The 16,392-nt window shown below is 41.6% G+C and overlaps 1 protein-coding gene across 1 annotated transcript in view; it reads right to left on the bottom strand.

The window, feature by feature from the left end:
- FSHR (follicle stimulating hormone receptor) overlaps nt 1-16,392 on the bottom strand; it is a 172,772-nt gene that overhangs the window by 55,377 nt on the left and 101,003 nt on the right. The window contains exons 3-4 of the mRNA XM_065400920.1: nt 620-694; nt 98-172 (exon numbers count right to left, since the gene is read on the bottom strand). Of these exons, the coding sequence (XP_065256992.1) occupies nt 98-172; nt 620-694 (150 nt within the window). The remainder of the gene's footprint in view (nt 1-97; nt 173-619; nt 695-16,392) is intronic.

The raw sequence follows: 16,392 nt of genomic DNA, 5'->3' as shown, positions 1-16,392 counted from the left end.
GAGTGAAAATGTTTATGAACATTTGTATGAAAGATAATTGAAATGCATTCATATTGTTTCAAACAATTATCATAATTGCAAGTGTAAAAATTCTTACAGATATTTGAGGCTAGGAAGATTCTGGAAGGCGTCTTGGTCAATGTACACAAGGTTATTTGCTTTCTCAATTCTTCTGCAAAAGGAGAAAATAAAACATTACAGCAAATGGATCAGTGCCTTTTTAAATAGATCCAGGGCTTCTCTTAGATAGAGGATAGCAATACATTTGGGGGCTTTTCTGACAGGGGATAACTCTACATGACCCCAAAGGAGCAGCCAGCCCAAACCTAGCAGAGTCAGAATCCCAGCCCTCTACCTATTTTACCATATTGCTAAGAGTTGAGGAAGTGTTTTAGATCAAAGAGTGAGAGAGTTGAGGGCAAGAGACGAGGGAAGCATCTGGTTGAGAAAGGAAAGGGTGGGTGGGAAGAGAAGGAAATAGACAGATGAAAAGAGAGATCCCAAGCATACATGTATGCATTTGAATTTTTAAAGTACATCTGAACCAAACCCTTTGATATCTGGCCACCACTAGTCTTTAGATTTCTATCCTATGATCTTATGTTGCTCACTTACTTACATTTCATGTAGTTTGGGAAGGTTGGAAAACACATTAGCTTCTATGACTTCCAAGGCATCATTCTGGGAGATCTCTCTGTGGAGAAAAGAAGTTGAGATATTTCATGCCATGGTACAAGTGAAAAGATAAGCCAAAGAAGTATGGGTATTTGGTGAAGAATGATACCTAGAATTTATAGGGCACCTTTTATCCATAGACCTCAAAGTACTTTATGAAGGAGGTAAGTATCATTAGTCCCATTTTACAGATGAGGGACTAATCTTCACCAGAGAGGTGAAGCAGGCCTGTGACAGAGCTGGGAATAGAATGCAGGTCTGCTGAGTCCCAGTCATGTGCTCTATTCACTAGACCACACTGCCTCCCAAAGGTCTTATAAATTACAACAGGTGCATGCACATATGAAATTATAGCGCACGATCTATGGGACACAGACTGTTTACTGGATCTCAGACATCACTTAATGTTAATATAGATTTAGCCAAGACTTTCATAACCCTATGATGGGGAGAAGGGGAGCTTTAAATGTAACAGCTCTGAAGTGGTAGGATTTTTGGTTCCACAGTAACACATACTATGATTTTGTCCTGGTGTAAAATGTTGAGCTTACTTTAAAAAATTTATAGCAAATTTCCAGAGTTCTGCTGTCAGAAGGCAGGAAGCCACAGAGGTGGTACAGCTGTCCTGTCCCCAGCAGAAAAATCTGAAGAAAGCTCCACCTAATCTAGCTCATGATATTTATATGTGATTGATGCCTCTTATGTATAGTTTCAAAACTGCAGAACAAAAATGGGTACAGTTTTCTTTTATGAGCTGAAATCCCAGCTGTGACAGAATACATGGGGCTGCACACCACCCTTTGCTCCACTTGTCTCTGGGGGAGTTTCAGCCCATGGTGTAACTTAGAGTAGCCACAGGACTGCTTCACATTACACCAGTTTGGTTTGGTCACCAAAGGGCTACCAGAGAGAAATTGCTCCGGCTAAGCCCTCTATGGTGAGGGGTACCAAGAGAGGCAGGCTAGAGCTGGCTATTCCAGAGGGTTACCCACCTGCCAATTTAGAGATCAGAACAAAGGATCCATTTCTCAGACTTGAATCTGGTCCATGAAGTACATTTTGAGATTTGGATGTAACTCACTAATGGGAGGACACACCAGCACACAGCTGCCAAATGAAGCCCCATGAAATGGGTCATACTGTATATCGGGCACCCCTTATTTATGGTTATTTTGTTCTTTTGAAATTAAGGTAGCTACTGCAAATGGATTCAGACAAGGCCCAAAGTAAAATAGTAAGAGACAGTCACTATAGGTAAGAGATCAATTATAAAAATAGTTAAAAACTAATATATATGAAATATCCCTCTTTGTTTTGAGCAGCCACTGAACTATGCTTGCCAAGTAGGCTGCCCATTAAAAAAACAACCTTGCCTGCCTCTTTATTATGTATAAAAATCCTGTAACTATTTTGTTTGTTTGTATTTAAATAAAAAACCACTGCTTTTTTTAAACATTAGCAATTCAGATCTTGTCTACTCTCAAAAACTCTACAGTGACTGGAGAACAAATGAATTTATGATATCCCAAGAGACTGACTGATGAGCAATTGAGAAAGACATGATTTTACCCACACTGCAATGGGAATTGCATTTATTTAGCTGAGGGCTGTGTTGCTACAGAATCCACACATACCAGCTTCTCTTTATTATTTATTTATATTACAGTTGCACCAATATGCCTCAGCTGAGTTTGGGGCTCCACTGTGGTATGAATTATAGGAACACATAGTATGAGATTCTGCCCCAAAGATCCTACAATCCAAATAGACAAAACTTGGGAGGGAAGACAGAGGCACAGAAAGGTGAAATGGCCATCAAGGGTTAAAATCAGTAAATTAATGACACAGCTGGGAACAGAAACCCGGTCAGTCCCAATCCACTGTTCTAGCCAATGTATCATGCTGCCTCCACAGTTTACTATAGTGTACAGAATTAAATCCAAGGCCTTAACCAAAATATTTTCCATTCCATTCCCATCTTATCACGATGACATATAAAATAACCATTATGAGTAATCACCTTTTATTGTATATTTATATGATAGTGCAAACTGCTTGCTCAAGTACACTTTAAAAGATTGAATGAAACCAATGTTGTTTGAAGCAGCCTTTTAAGAGTTCATTTTATTATTATTATTTTTTATGAACAGCACATTTGCTGTTTCCTGCAATCTAAAAATCTGTCATCTAGAAAAAGGCAAATCCACAGAAAATGCAGAACATTTTATACCTCCAAATGAGATTAGTCAGGAGAGAGTCCATGCTGCAAAACAGCACAGGGACAATGGCTGCAGATTTATTTGTCCTTTGTGATGTAGGTTTTTTGCAGGTCACAATAAAGGCACCAAGATACAGTAAACTATACTGAATAAGCTCCCCAACAGATGGCGCTGCTGAGGTTAATCATGTTTCATGAGTTGACCCAATAAAATGTGTGAATCCAGCGCTGTGACAGGGCTGGAAAGTCTTATCTGGCATATAATTTGGGTATGTTTTTAGAAGGACGCTTATTTATTAAATGGTTCTGTGTCAGAAATATGCTCTTTACTTTGGGAAATTATAGAGGGTTATGTGTTACTTTTAAGAAAAGTGTTTAAAGGTCAGGCTAAAGCTTGGGCTAAGCAGTCCACAATATTTTCGAAAAGGAAGAGGAGAATAAATGGTTAAAAAAGAAAGGAAGGAAGATAGAAATCTCTGTTTTTCTTTTAAAAGATTATTTAAAAAATCTAACCACACCATTTGCATAAAATGTGGTTTTGTTCACCCAAATATTTGGGGAATAAATATTCATGTTTGCATGCATACAAGGGTATTTGTGCGCAAGCAAGAGTATTTATTATTCATTATCCACTGTCTGTCATTTGTTGTTATTCTGTTTAAATTTTCATTCAACCAGGTAAGGATGAGAAACAACAGCATGATTTAGGTGATCAATCACACCCCACAAATAGCAAATGGAAATGAGCAGTTTGCAAACAGCGCATCTGATGTTTTATTTTCATTAGTTGTTTGAACAATTATGAATAGTGATTAAATTAGTCACACTCCTAGTCTGTTGATGGACAAAACACAAACATGTGACAATTGTTCTCTTGGCTGACACCGGGGATTGAACAGGGGATCTCAAGAACTAAGAGCACGAAGCGCTAGACCTTAAGTGAAGGGATCAGCTCAAAACAACCACCTCCTTTGTAGGTCAGGCACTGATGAGAACAGGTAATATGCTAATAGCATGTAATAGTGAGCTACAAACAGAAAAAGGGACTACATTTACTGGATAATTTATGTGCAATGAATAATACTATCTGCTTTAGTACCCGCTATCATTGCAAATCCAGATAGGAATTGAGGCATCATTTCTGATTTATACAAGTTTTTGCACAGGTATGTGCAGACAATCAGGAATAATTTCCAAAATATCAAAGAGGAAACAAACTAAAGCCCTATTCTTGCAAAGCATCTACATGCGTGCTTAACTTTAAGTACATGACTTGTTTCATTAAAATCAATAGCACTACTCATATTCTTCAAATTAAGCATGTGCATTAAGTGCTCTGTTGAATCAGGGCCTAAACCAAGAAAGAGAATACAAGACAGATGTTTGTCAGAAGACATAATGCAAGTTTGTTTCTATGATTCTATTACTCGGGTACTTTGCTATGATTCTACTATTCTATGTTACCGAATGGGCTCAAAGCTTATGTTACTAGCTATGGACTATTACATGCAAGTTGGCAATAAAAAAAGCGCTCTCTCAGCTGAAAGACTATCTTTGTCTGTCAGGTTAAAGCCTCAAAATTCTCCCAATTCCATCATATTTTAAGAAATAAGTGTGTCTTCTATGGTGGATGTTTGTATTTTGTAGGAAACGGGTTTTACTTGCCTTTCCCAAAAGCCCACATCTTCATAATCATCTTCCCCAAACCAATTAATAGAATCATAGAAGATTAGGGTTAGAAGAGACCTTAGGATGTTATCTAGTCCAAACCCCTGCTCAAAGCAGGACCAACTGCAACTAAATCATCCCAGCCAGGGCTTTGTCAAACCGGGCCTTAAAAACCAATAAGGATGGAGATTCCACCACCTCCCTAGGTAACCCATTGAAGTGCTTCACCACCCTCCTAGTGAAATAGTTTTTCTTAATATCCAACCTAGACCTTCCCCACTGCAACTTGAGACCATTGCTCTTTGTTCTGTCATCTGCCACCACTGAGAACAGCCGAGCTCCATCCCCATTGAAGCCCCCCTTCAGGTAGTTGAAGGCTGCTATCAAATCTCCCTTCAATCTTCTCTTCTGCAGATTAAATAAGTCCAGTTCCCTCAGCTTCTCCTTATAAGTCATGTGCACCAACCTCCTAATCATTTTCGTTGACCTTTGCTGGACTCTCGCCAATTTGTCCACATCCTTTCTGTAGTGGGGGGCTCAAAACTGGATGCAATACCCCAGATGTGGCCTCACCAGTGCCGAATAGAGGGGAATAATCACTTTCCTCGATCTGTTGGCAATGTGCCTACTAATGCATGTCAGAGTACGTGACTAGATTAATTTATTGGCATTTATCTCTTATTTGGTTACTTTTCCTCTTTGTTTTGATGGTTTGTCAATAATAATTTAGAAAATTTTGATCAGAATAAAACCAAATTTCAAATTATTGAAATCCTCCATGAAATGAAATTACCTTTCTCTGCCTAACTTTTGTGTAGAGTCAGATTTCTGCAATGCAGGTTGGTGGAACATTTGTTTACATTGTGATGGCTTCACTCTTTATAATCAGGCATAATGAGTGGGGTCCCGCAGGGACCAGTTCTGTTCAATATCTTCATCAATGATTTTGATAATGGCATACAGAATATACTTATAAAGTTTGCAGATGATACTAAGCTGGGAGGGGTTGCAAGGGTGTTAAGACTGTATTCCCACTTTGAACTTTAGGGTACAAATGTAGGGGCCTGCATGAGGACTTCTAAGCTTAACTACCAGCTTAGTTCTGGTCCGCTGCCACCATTCCCTACCCTGGGAAGCTTTTAGAAACCTTTCACCAATTCCCTGGTGAATACAGATCCAAACTCCTTGGATCTTAAACAAGGAGAAATTGACCCTTCCCCCCTCCTTCCTTTCACCAACTCCTGGTGAATACAGATCCAAACCCCCTTTGGATCTTAAAACAAGGAGAAATCAATCAGGTTCTTAAAAAGAAGGCTTTTAATTAAAGAAAAAGGTAAAAATCATCTCTGTAAAATCAGTATGGAAAATAACTTTACAGGGTAATCAAACTTAAAGAGCTCAGAGGACTCCCCTCTGTCTTAGGTTCAAAGTGTAGCAAACAAAGATAAACACTCTAGTAAAAGGTACATTTACAAGTTGAGAAAACAAAGTAAATCTAAGACGCCTTGCCTGGCTTTTACTTACAATTTTGAAATAAGAGAGACTTGTTTAGAAAGATGGGGAGAACCTGGATTGATGTTGGGTCCCTCTCAGTCCCAAGAGCGAACAACCCCTTAAAACAAAGAGCACACACACAAGCCTTTTCCCCCCCCCCCAAGATTTGAAAGTATCTTGTCCCCTTATTGGTCCTCTGGGTCAGGTGTCAGCCAGGTTACCCGAGCTTCTTAACCCTTTACAGGTAAAAGGATTTTGGACGCGTACACAATGGCGTAGCATTCCTTTTTGCTGATTGACCAGTGGCTTTTCCTTTTAGACAGTTTCTTGCTGAGAAACACGACAGGATGGAATTCTTGATCCGGTTCTTCCTGCATTAAAACTGCTCCCACGCCTCGCTTGGACGCATCTGTGGTTACTAGGAACGGTTTGTTAAAGTTTGGGGCCCTTAGCACAGGGTCAGACATGAGGGTTGCCTTAAGCTGGTTAAAGGCCTTTTGTCTTTTATTAGTTTACTGAACTGCATTTGGCTGGGTTTTTTTGGTTAGGTCGGTCAGCGGGGCGGCGATTTGGCTGTAGTGTGGTACAAATCGCCTATAATATCCGGCCAAGCCTAAGAAGGATTGGACCTGTTTCTTTGACTTTGGAACCGGCCACTTTTGGATAGCATTCACTTTGGCCTGTAGGGGATTTATAGTTTCTTGACCCACCTGGTGCCCCAGGTACGTTACTTTGTTTTGGCCTATTTGACATTTTTTAGCCTTAACAGTTAGTCCTGCCTGCCGGATGCGCTTGAAGACTTTTTTTAGGTGCTCCAGGTGTTCTGTTCATGAATTAGAAAAAATGGCCACATTATTAAGGTAGGCAACTGCAGATTCTCCCAATCCCGCTAGGAGACCATCTACAAGTTTTTGGAAGGTGGCGGGTGCATTTCGCAACCCGAAAGGAAGTACATTGAATTTATACACCCCTGCCTGGGTGACGAAGGCTGACCTTTTCTTAGCGGGTTCATCTAGTGGTACTTGCCAGTACCCTTTGGTTAAGTTTAAAGTAGAGATGAATTGGGCATGTCCCAATTTTTTCAATAGCTCATCTGTGCGTGGCATTGGATAGTTGTTAGGACGAGTTACAGCATTTAGCTTACGGTAGTCCACGCAAAAGCGTATTTCCCCATCTGGTTTGGGAACTAGAACCACTGGAGATGCCCATGCACTGCTAGAGGGGCGGATTATACCCATCTGTAGCATGTCCTGGATCTCCCTTTGTATAGCAGTTTGGGCATGAGGTGACTCCCGGTAGGGTGGGGTTCTAACTGGGTGAGCATTACCTGTGTTAATGGAGTGGTATGCCCGTTTGGTTCGTCCTGGAGTGGCTGAGAAAATCGGTGCAAAGCTTGTGCACAGCTCCTTGATTTGCTGTCGCTGCAGACGTCCCAGGGTTGTGGAGAGGTTTACCTCTTCCACGCCACCATTTCTTTTTTTTTGTAGTAGACACCTGCAGGCCACTCCGCGTTATTTGTTTTCTGGGCTGTAAACTGGCAAACGTTTAATTTTCTGGAATAAAAGGGCTTAAGAGAATTAACATGGTATACCTTAGGCTTTATGTTGGAGGTGGGGGAGGCTATGAGATAGTTAACAGCTTCTAGGCGCTCCTGGACCGTGAATGGTCCTTTCCACGACGCTTTCATTTTATGGGCCTGGAGCGCCTTTAAGACCATGACTTGGTCTCCTACTTTGAAGGACCGTTTTCTGGAATGTTTATTATACCAGGCCTTTTGCTTTTTCTGAGCATTTTTTAGGTTTTTTTTAGCAAGGGCTAAAGAGTGTCGGAGGGTGCTTTGTAGGTTGCTTACAAAGTCTAGAATGTTAGTTCCTGGAGAAGGCGTAAACCCCTCCCATTGTTGCTTTACCAACTGTAATGGCCCCTTAACCTTGTGGCCATACACAAGTTTAAATGGTGAAAACCCTAAACTGGGATGTGGTACCGCCCTGTAGGCAAAAAGCAACTGCTGCAACACTAGGTCCCAATTATTGGAGTGTTCATTTACGAATTTACGTATCATGGCCCCCAAAGTTTCATTAAACCTCTCCACCAGACCATTGGTTTGATGGTGATGAGGGGTGGCAACCCATGAGCTTTTCACAGGTTTTTCATGTTCCCTGCCAGGAAATTAGTTTCCGAATCTGTAAGTATGTTGGAGGGCCACCCTACCCTGGCAAAAATGTCTGCTAATGCCTGGCATACACTGGTAGCCCTAGTGTTGCTTAAGGGTACAGCTTCCGGCCATCGGGTAGCAAAATCCATGAAAGTCAGTACGTACTGCTTTCCTTTGGGTGTCTTCTTTGGGAAAGGACCCAGAATATCCACAGCTACTTGCTGAAATGGGACCTCAATTATGGGTAGTGGCTGCAGAGGGGCTTTAACCTGGTCTTGGGGCTTTCCCACTTGTTGGCACACCTCACAAGACCGGACATAATTAGCAACGTCCTTGCCCATTCCCTCCCAGTGGAAAGACTTCCCCAACCGGTCTTTGGTTCTGTTCACCCCAGAATGGCCACTGGGATGATCATGGGCTAAGCTCAAGAGCTTTACCCAATACTTAGTGGGAACTACCAACTGTTTTTGAGGATGCCAGTCTTTCTGGTGCCCACCAGAAAGAGTCTCCTTGTATAAAAGTCCTTTTTCTACAACAAACCGGGATTGGTTAGAAGAGCTGAGAGGCGGTGGGGTGCTTTGTGCCGCCGCCCAAGCTTTTTGAAGGCTGTCATCTGCTTCCTGCTTGGCCTGGAACTGTTTCCTTGATGCTGGAGACATCAGTTCCTCCTTGGACTGTGGACTGGGGCTTGGTCCCTTTGGAAGCGATGCAGGTGCTGGGCCTGTTTTTATTGACTGTGAACCGCTGTCCGCTGGTGCACTATGTGGTATTTCAGGTTCTGGCTGAGCCTTTTGGGTAGGGTTATTTGCTGCTTCTACCAGTTCAGACTTGCTGGTGCCCTCTGGCATTGGAGTTGTAGACGGGTTTGCAAGCGCTGGACTCAGTGCTGGCAATGGTTTTGGTGCTGGCTGCGTTGCCAGTTCCGGTTCTGGGACTGGCTTTGGCTGGGTCTTTGGGATTGGATCCACTACGGCTGTTGCAGTTGTTGGCAGGGGATCCGGTTCCACCACCTTTGTTTGGGTCTCTGGTAACACAGACGGGGCCCTGGTGGACGGCTCAGGAACAGGGATGGGGGTGGAAGCTTGCTTAGCCTGGCTGCGGGTGACTATTTTCACCCTCTTGGCTAGCTTCACATGGTTGGCCAAGTCTTCCCCCAGCAGCATGGGGATGGGATAATTGTCATAGACTGCAAAAGTCCACATTCCTGACCAGCCCTTGTACTGGACATGCAACTTGGCTGTAGGCAAGGTTACAGACTGTGACACGAAGGGTTGAATTGTCACTGTAGCCTCCGGGTTGATGAGTTTGGGGTCCACTAGGGATTGGTGGATAGTTGACACTTGTGCCCCAGTGTCCCTCCAAGCGATAACCTTCTTTCCGCCCACTCTTAAGGTTTCCCTTCGCTCCGAGGGTATGAGAGAGGCATCTGGGTCTGGGGATCTTTGGTGTGATTGGGGTGTAATGAACTGTAATCGGTTGGGGTTCTTGGGGCAGTGAGCCTTTATATGCCCCAGTTTATTACATTTAAAACATCGCCCTGCTAAGGTATCACTGGGGCGATGTTGGTTGATGGAGACTGGTGTGGTGGGGTGAGAAGGCGTCTGGGGTTTCCCTTGGGATGTGGGTGGGGCTTTGGGTTGTTTCCGGTGGTAAGGTTTTGTTTTGGCTTGCCCCTTCTGATATTCGCTCCAAATGCTACAAGCTTTTTTTTTTCTGTCACCTCCACCCACTTGGCTTCAATCTTCCCCGCCTTGGTTACAGTTTTGGGCTTCCCATCTAGGATGTACCTTTCTATTTCCTCAGGAACACCCTCTAAAAACTGCTCCATTTGCAATAGGAAGGGCAACTCTTCCGTAGATTTAACATTTGCTCCTGATATTCAGGCATCCCAATTTTTTCCAATGTGGTAGGCATGTCGGGTAAATGACACATCGGGTTTCCACCTTAGGGCTCTGAACCGGCGACGGGCATGCTCAGGTGTTAGCCCCATTCTGATTCTGGCCTTGTTTTTAAAAAGTTCATAACTGTTCATGTGTTTCTTAGGCATTTCAGCCGCCACCTCTGCTAAGGGTCCACTGAGCTGCGGCCTCAGCTCTACCATGTACTGGTTTGCAGCAATGCTGTATCCAAGGCAGGCCCTTTTAAAATTTTCTAAGAAGGCCTTAGTATCATCGCCTGCCTTGTAGGTGGGGAATTTCCTGGGATGGGAAGTGGTACCTGGAGAGGAGTTGCTAGGATGGTTTGATGCATCCTGCCTAGCACTTGCTGCTTCCAGTTCATGCTTCCTTTTTTTTTCTCTCGCCTCCTCTTTGGCTTTTTTCAGCTCCATCTCTCTTTTGTGGGCCTCCTCTTTGGCTTTCTCTTCTCTTTTATGGGCCTCCTCTTTGGCCTCCTCTTTGGCTTTTTCCAGCTCCATCTCTTTCTTGTGGGCCTCCTTTTCGGCTTTTTCTTTGGCTTTTTCCAGCTCCATCTCTCTTTTGTGGGCCTCCTTTTCAAGTTTTTTAATTTGAAGCAGTCTTTGATGTTTTCTTTCATTTTCTTCTGCTTCTAGTTTGGCCAGTTCTATTTTGTTAGCTACTTCTTTGGTAGTCATTTTTCTGTTTTCTTGTGCTGGGTCACACCCCTCTGCAGTTGACTGAAACTGGGATGTACTTAGCTCTGGCTGCTGCTGAGTTAACAGAGACTTTCTAACAAGCTACTCCCGAGGATGTAAAAAGAAAAAAAACAATTCAGCTTGTAAATTTCTTTTACCAGTCAAAGTTTGCTCACTGATTGAATCTTTCTCTTAACAAAGGACCTTGTTAAAAAAAACTTAACACCTCTGCCTTCAGGCAAGGAGAGATAAGATATGCATCTACCTTCAGCTCTGCTTTCCAAGCAGCTAGAAGAAAAAAAAATCTTACTGGCTTTTGGGTTTAAAACGATCTCCACCGCTGTGCCACCATGTCAAGGCTGTATCCCCACTTTGAACTTTAGGGTACAAATGTAGGGGCCTGCATGAGGACTTCTAAGCTTAACTACCAGCTTAGTTCTGGTCCGCTGCCACCATTCCCTACCCTGGGAAGCTTTTAGAAACCTTTCACCAATTCCCTGGTGAATACAGATCCAAACTCCTTGGATCTTAAACAAGGAGAAATTGACCCTTCCCCCCTCCTTCCTTTCACCAACTCCTGGTGAATACAGATCCAAACCCCCTTTGGATCTTAAAACAAGGAGAAATCAATCAGGTTCTTAAAAAGAAGGCTTTTAATTAAAGAAAAAGGTAAAAATCATCTCTGTAAAATCAGTATGGAAAATAACTTTACAGGGTAATCAAACTTAAAGAGCTCAGAGGACTCCCCTCTGTCTTAGGTTCAAAGTGTAGCAAACAAAGATAAACACTCTAGTAAAAGGTACATTTACAAGTTGAGAAAACAAAGTAAATCTAAGACGCCTTGCCTGGCTTTTACTTACAATTTTGAAATAAGAGAGACTTGTTTAGAAAGATGGGGAGAACCTGGATTGATGTCTGGTCCCTCTCAGTCCCAAGAGCGAACAACCCCTTAAAACAAAGAGCACACACACAAGCCTTTCCCCCCCCCCCCCAAGATTTGAAAGTATCTTGTCCCCTTATTGGTCCTCTGGGTCAGGTGTCAGCCAGGTTACCCGAGCTTCTTAACCCTTTACAGGTAAAAGGATTTTGGAGTCTCTGACCAGGAGGGATTTTAGTACTGTACACAGGAGAGCTGTTACCCTTCCCTTTATAGTTATGACAAAGGGCTTTGGAGGATAGGATTAAAATTCAAAATGATCTGGACAGGAGAAATGGTCTGAAGTAAATAGGATGAAATTCAATAAGGACAAATACTCCATTTAGGAAGGAACAATCAGTTGCATACATACAAAATGGAAAATAACTGCCTCAGAAGGAGTACTGGGGAAAGGGGTCTGGGGGTCATAGTGTACCACAAGCTAAATATGAGTCAACAGTGTAACACTGTTGCAAAAAAAAGCGAACATCATTCTGGGATGTATTAGCAGGAGTGTTGTAAGCAAGACATGAGAAGTAATTCTTCTGCCCCTACTCTGCGCTGATTAGGCCTCAACTGGATTATTGTGTCCTGGGTGCCACATTTCAGGAAATATGTGGACAAATTGGAGAAAGTAAAGAGAAGAGCAACAAAAATGAATAAAGGCCAAGACAACATGACCTATGAGGGAAGATTGAAAAAAATTGGGTTTGTTTAGTCTGGAAAAGAGAAGACTGAGCGGGGACATGATAACAGTTTTCAAGTACATAAAAGGTTGTTACAAGGAGGGGGGAGAAGAATTGTTTTTCTTAATCTCTGAGGATGGGACAAAAAGTAATAATCTTAAATTGCAGCAAGGGAGGTTTAGGTTGGATATTAGGAAAAACTTCCTGTCAGGGTGGTTAAGCACTGGAATAAATTGCCTAGGGAGGTTGTGGAATCTCCATCACTGGAAATTTTTAAGAGCAGGTTAGACAAACACCTGTCAGGAATGGACTAGATAATACTTAGTCCTGCCATGAGTATAGGGAACTGGACTAGATGACCTCTCGAGGTCCCTTCCAGTTCTATGATTCTATGATCATATAGGAAGAACAGTACACAAGAATGGCCTCTAGTTTTCTATAGCAGTACACACACATACAAACACCATTAGGGGAAAATTCTATTTCTAATTCTAATACATTAAATGAAGTAGTGAAGCTGAGAACAGCAGGTGCCTCATATTGGCACAGTACATTCTCAGAAGGAAAACTGAAAACCTCTTACTCTTCTGATTTGGCTGTAAAACTAAAGTTCCCAAGTTTATGAGCAGACTTTGAATATTCAACAAAGCTGAACATACAAGTGTGTCACTCCCACATCAGTGAAAATAAATCACAAGAGATTTTATTTTTACCATCTCAGACATTAGTTCATGTTTTCTTACCTATTTATTGTGACATAAAAGGAGGAGTTGATTAAGAGTGGCTGGTCTGGTGCATCTTAAGCAAAGCATGGGGAAAACAATATATATATATTAATATATTAATAATAATAATATATTAACAACAACAATTGCAAACTTATTGCACAAAGATTTTCTGTCAGTTCCCAACCTTATGTTCTTTCTACAAACATCTCTAAAGCATTTCTCTAAAGCAGTGGTTTTCAATCTGTGGTCTGTGGACCCTGGGAGTCTGCAGATCATGTCTAATATTTCCAAAGGGGTCTGCACCTCCCTTTGACATTTTTTAGGGATCTGCAAATGAAAAAAACATTAAAAACCACTGCTCTAAAAAGCCTTCAGCCTCCCTTAGTCTGAGTAAAACTTTATCTGTGCAGTTCCTATTTCTGGCACAAAGATTCCCCTTTTTTTTGTTCTCTACAGACTCATTTTCTCCCTCTACAATAATAAGTAATTATTCTGGTCTTTTCTGCCTAGTTTAGGATTTGTTCCTGCAAACATTTATACACAAGCTTAACTTTAGGCATATGAGTTATCTCACTGAAATCCTATTGCACCGGTATCTACAGGATTGGGGCCTTTGGCTGTAATCTCCTTCAGAGGATGACCTCTTCTTTTGTAAAGTGACTTCCACATTTATGCCATTATATTATAATACATAGAAACAATAAAATCCTAGCAAAGAGCTAGTGTGCATTTCAAAGACTTTGGGAAGAAGGAGGGCATACGAACTGCAACACTGCACTTGGGACAAAACTGTGTCCAGCCTTCATCCAGAAAACTGGGACAACTAAACACACCTCTTACAGCATGCCTTTTACAGGCAGAACTTCCCCATTCACAAGCACTCAGACTTCATACAAACAAAGAAACCTTTATTAGAGGAAAGGGGACACAATCAAAACCTGGGAAAAACACAGTAACAGAAATATATATGTAATGAAAGAGGAAAATACATCCCCCAGTAACTTGGCAGTATCTAACTCCCTTCCCTCCTGCCAGAGAGAATATCCCACAGGTAATAGTTCATTGTTTCCTTGTAGGGGTGTGTCTCCCATCTCAAGGGAGCTGCTTGCCTGATGGCACTACTACCACCTAGCCTAGTGAGCAAACTTTATTAAGGTGCTGGGTAGGCAGAAATTCACCACAGTCCACTGAGCTCTGCTGCTATCCTCTGCATCTCTTGCTACAGCATCTCTGCGCTGTCTCTCACAGCAAAGTCCTCACTCTTTGTGATCTCCCATAAGACAGTACACATGGGAGAACAGTTAGAAACACTTAGGCTCTTTGAATAGAGTCCTCCCTGCTTAGAAGTGGGTGCTTTGCCACAAAGGAAGAACTCTTTCCCTTCTCTGGGAGCACACTACCACCCAGAATCCACATTTATACCTAGTTATGGTGACTCCCAAAATGTCACAAGAGGAATTGTGGGTAGGTAGCTTATACAAGTGAAGTTCTCCATGGCAGCACTTTTCTCTTTTCAAGATTAGAGGGAGTAGAAAGCTCTTTCCTATCTGGAGCTTCTGGCAATAGGGTTTACAGAAAGAGTTGCTTGCTTATAGCACTGAACAAGGAACTTTCATAGAATACAGAACACAGCACTGTCCCCAATGTTGCCATGTCTCATTCCCTGCTGCACAGGACATTTTCCAACCCGCTCCTTCCTGACTTCCTGCTACAGATATAAAGAGAGACTCCAATTACGGTATCCTTACACCACACCAACCTGGTAGAACAATGAGGTTTTCTATGACATTTTGGGAAAAAAATTAAAAGACAAACATTTTTCATGAGAAACCAATAAATTTGATGTCAACAATTTTGAGAAAATTTTAATTAAATAAAGCCATTTTTAATCAAAAATAGTTTTTGTTTAAAAAAATTCCAGTTAGCGCTAATAAATAACTGTGATTGTCTGCGTTAGAGAAAGTAAAATCAGCACTTAATTTGGGCTGTGGGAGATTTTATGTGCTGTGGTAGTACACATACAGCCCAACTGATTTCAGTGGATTGGGGTCTGTATTTACACTGACATTCTTAACTTTAGAAAATGTCACTCTTTTTGGACCATGCCACCCCTCACTTTAAAAAAAAAAAAATAAGTGAAAGCTGCTGCATTGTGTTTGTGGAGAATCCCTGGAGATTTAGGCTGTGTCTACACTAGAGACCTTACTGCAGGGCAGCTATATCGATTCAATAGCGCTGCTCTAAGATCTCATGTGTAGCCACTCTATACTGACGGGTGAGAGCTCTCCCATCAACATAAGTAAACCACCCCCAATGAGCAGTGGGAGCTATGTCAATGGAACAAGCTAAGACGTGATCTTAGTAAAGTTCAGTTACCCAAAGTACTATACACACACACACATATTCAGAAAAGCAAAATACAACTCAGCAGATGAACTATGGGAGCAGTTGATTTTTCAGATTCTTAGGAATGTTTTATGTATGCGTTTTAGAAAAACACTGCATGCCTAATTAAAAAATAAAGGCTAATTGCTACATCACCCATCCATGTCATCAAAAATAGTGATGCTTTCCACACACAAAAAGCAACCCATATACTTTGAGACTAGGTAATTTATTTTAGATTAAGGAAAACAGAATATAAAACTCCATGAATGAAATACAGCATATTTCTCATTCTGTAAGATCATTTTCAAGTAATTAACATCCCCCCAGAAAGGTAGCCCTTTTACATTTAAAGTGTACGTACACAAAAGACAGAAACAGAAATAGCTACATACTCTTCTTTCTTTGATAGAATAAAGTAAGGGTTAAAGTCTTTATGCTGCTAATCAATTAGCTATGGGGATATTAGGCTTTTTTACAAGCTTGGTTCCCATTCAATATTAACATACAGCAGAACTCCAAAATGGTGCAAAACCCTAAAAAGGTGCTCTTCTAAGAGTGACTTGATTTTGATTTAGCTTAAACATAGTCCTAACTGATTTAAGCTAAATCAATATAGGGCAGATTTATATTGATTTAAGAGTGTCCAGACAACCCTTTGTAGTGACTTAACTAAATCAATTTTAAATCCCACCTTTAGTTAAACCAGTGAAATTTAGCATGTATGCAAGCCCTGAGTTGCAAAAGAGGGCATCTAAGGCATTTAATTCTGAAAATACATTAAAGGCAATTTTATGTTGACAACAGTGGCTTCGTTTTTGCTCACCTACTGCTGTAAACTCTGCTAGTCTACAAGTGCATTTAAGGACTTGAG

The sequence above is a fragment of the Emys orbicularis genome, chromosome 3 (genome assembly GCF_028017835.1).
Source record: "Emys orbicularis isolate rEmyOrb1 chromosome 3, rEmyOrb1.hap1, whole genome shotgun sequence".
Lineage (NCBI taxonomy): Eukaryota > Metazoa > Chordata > Testudines > Emydidae > Emys > Emys orbicularis.
The sequence above is the reverse complement of the archived record's forward strand: the minus strand, read 5'-3'. Positions and strand labels throughout refer to the sequence as shown.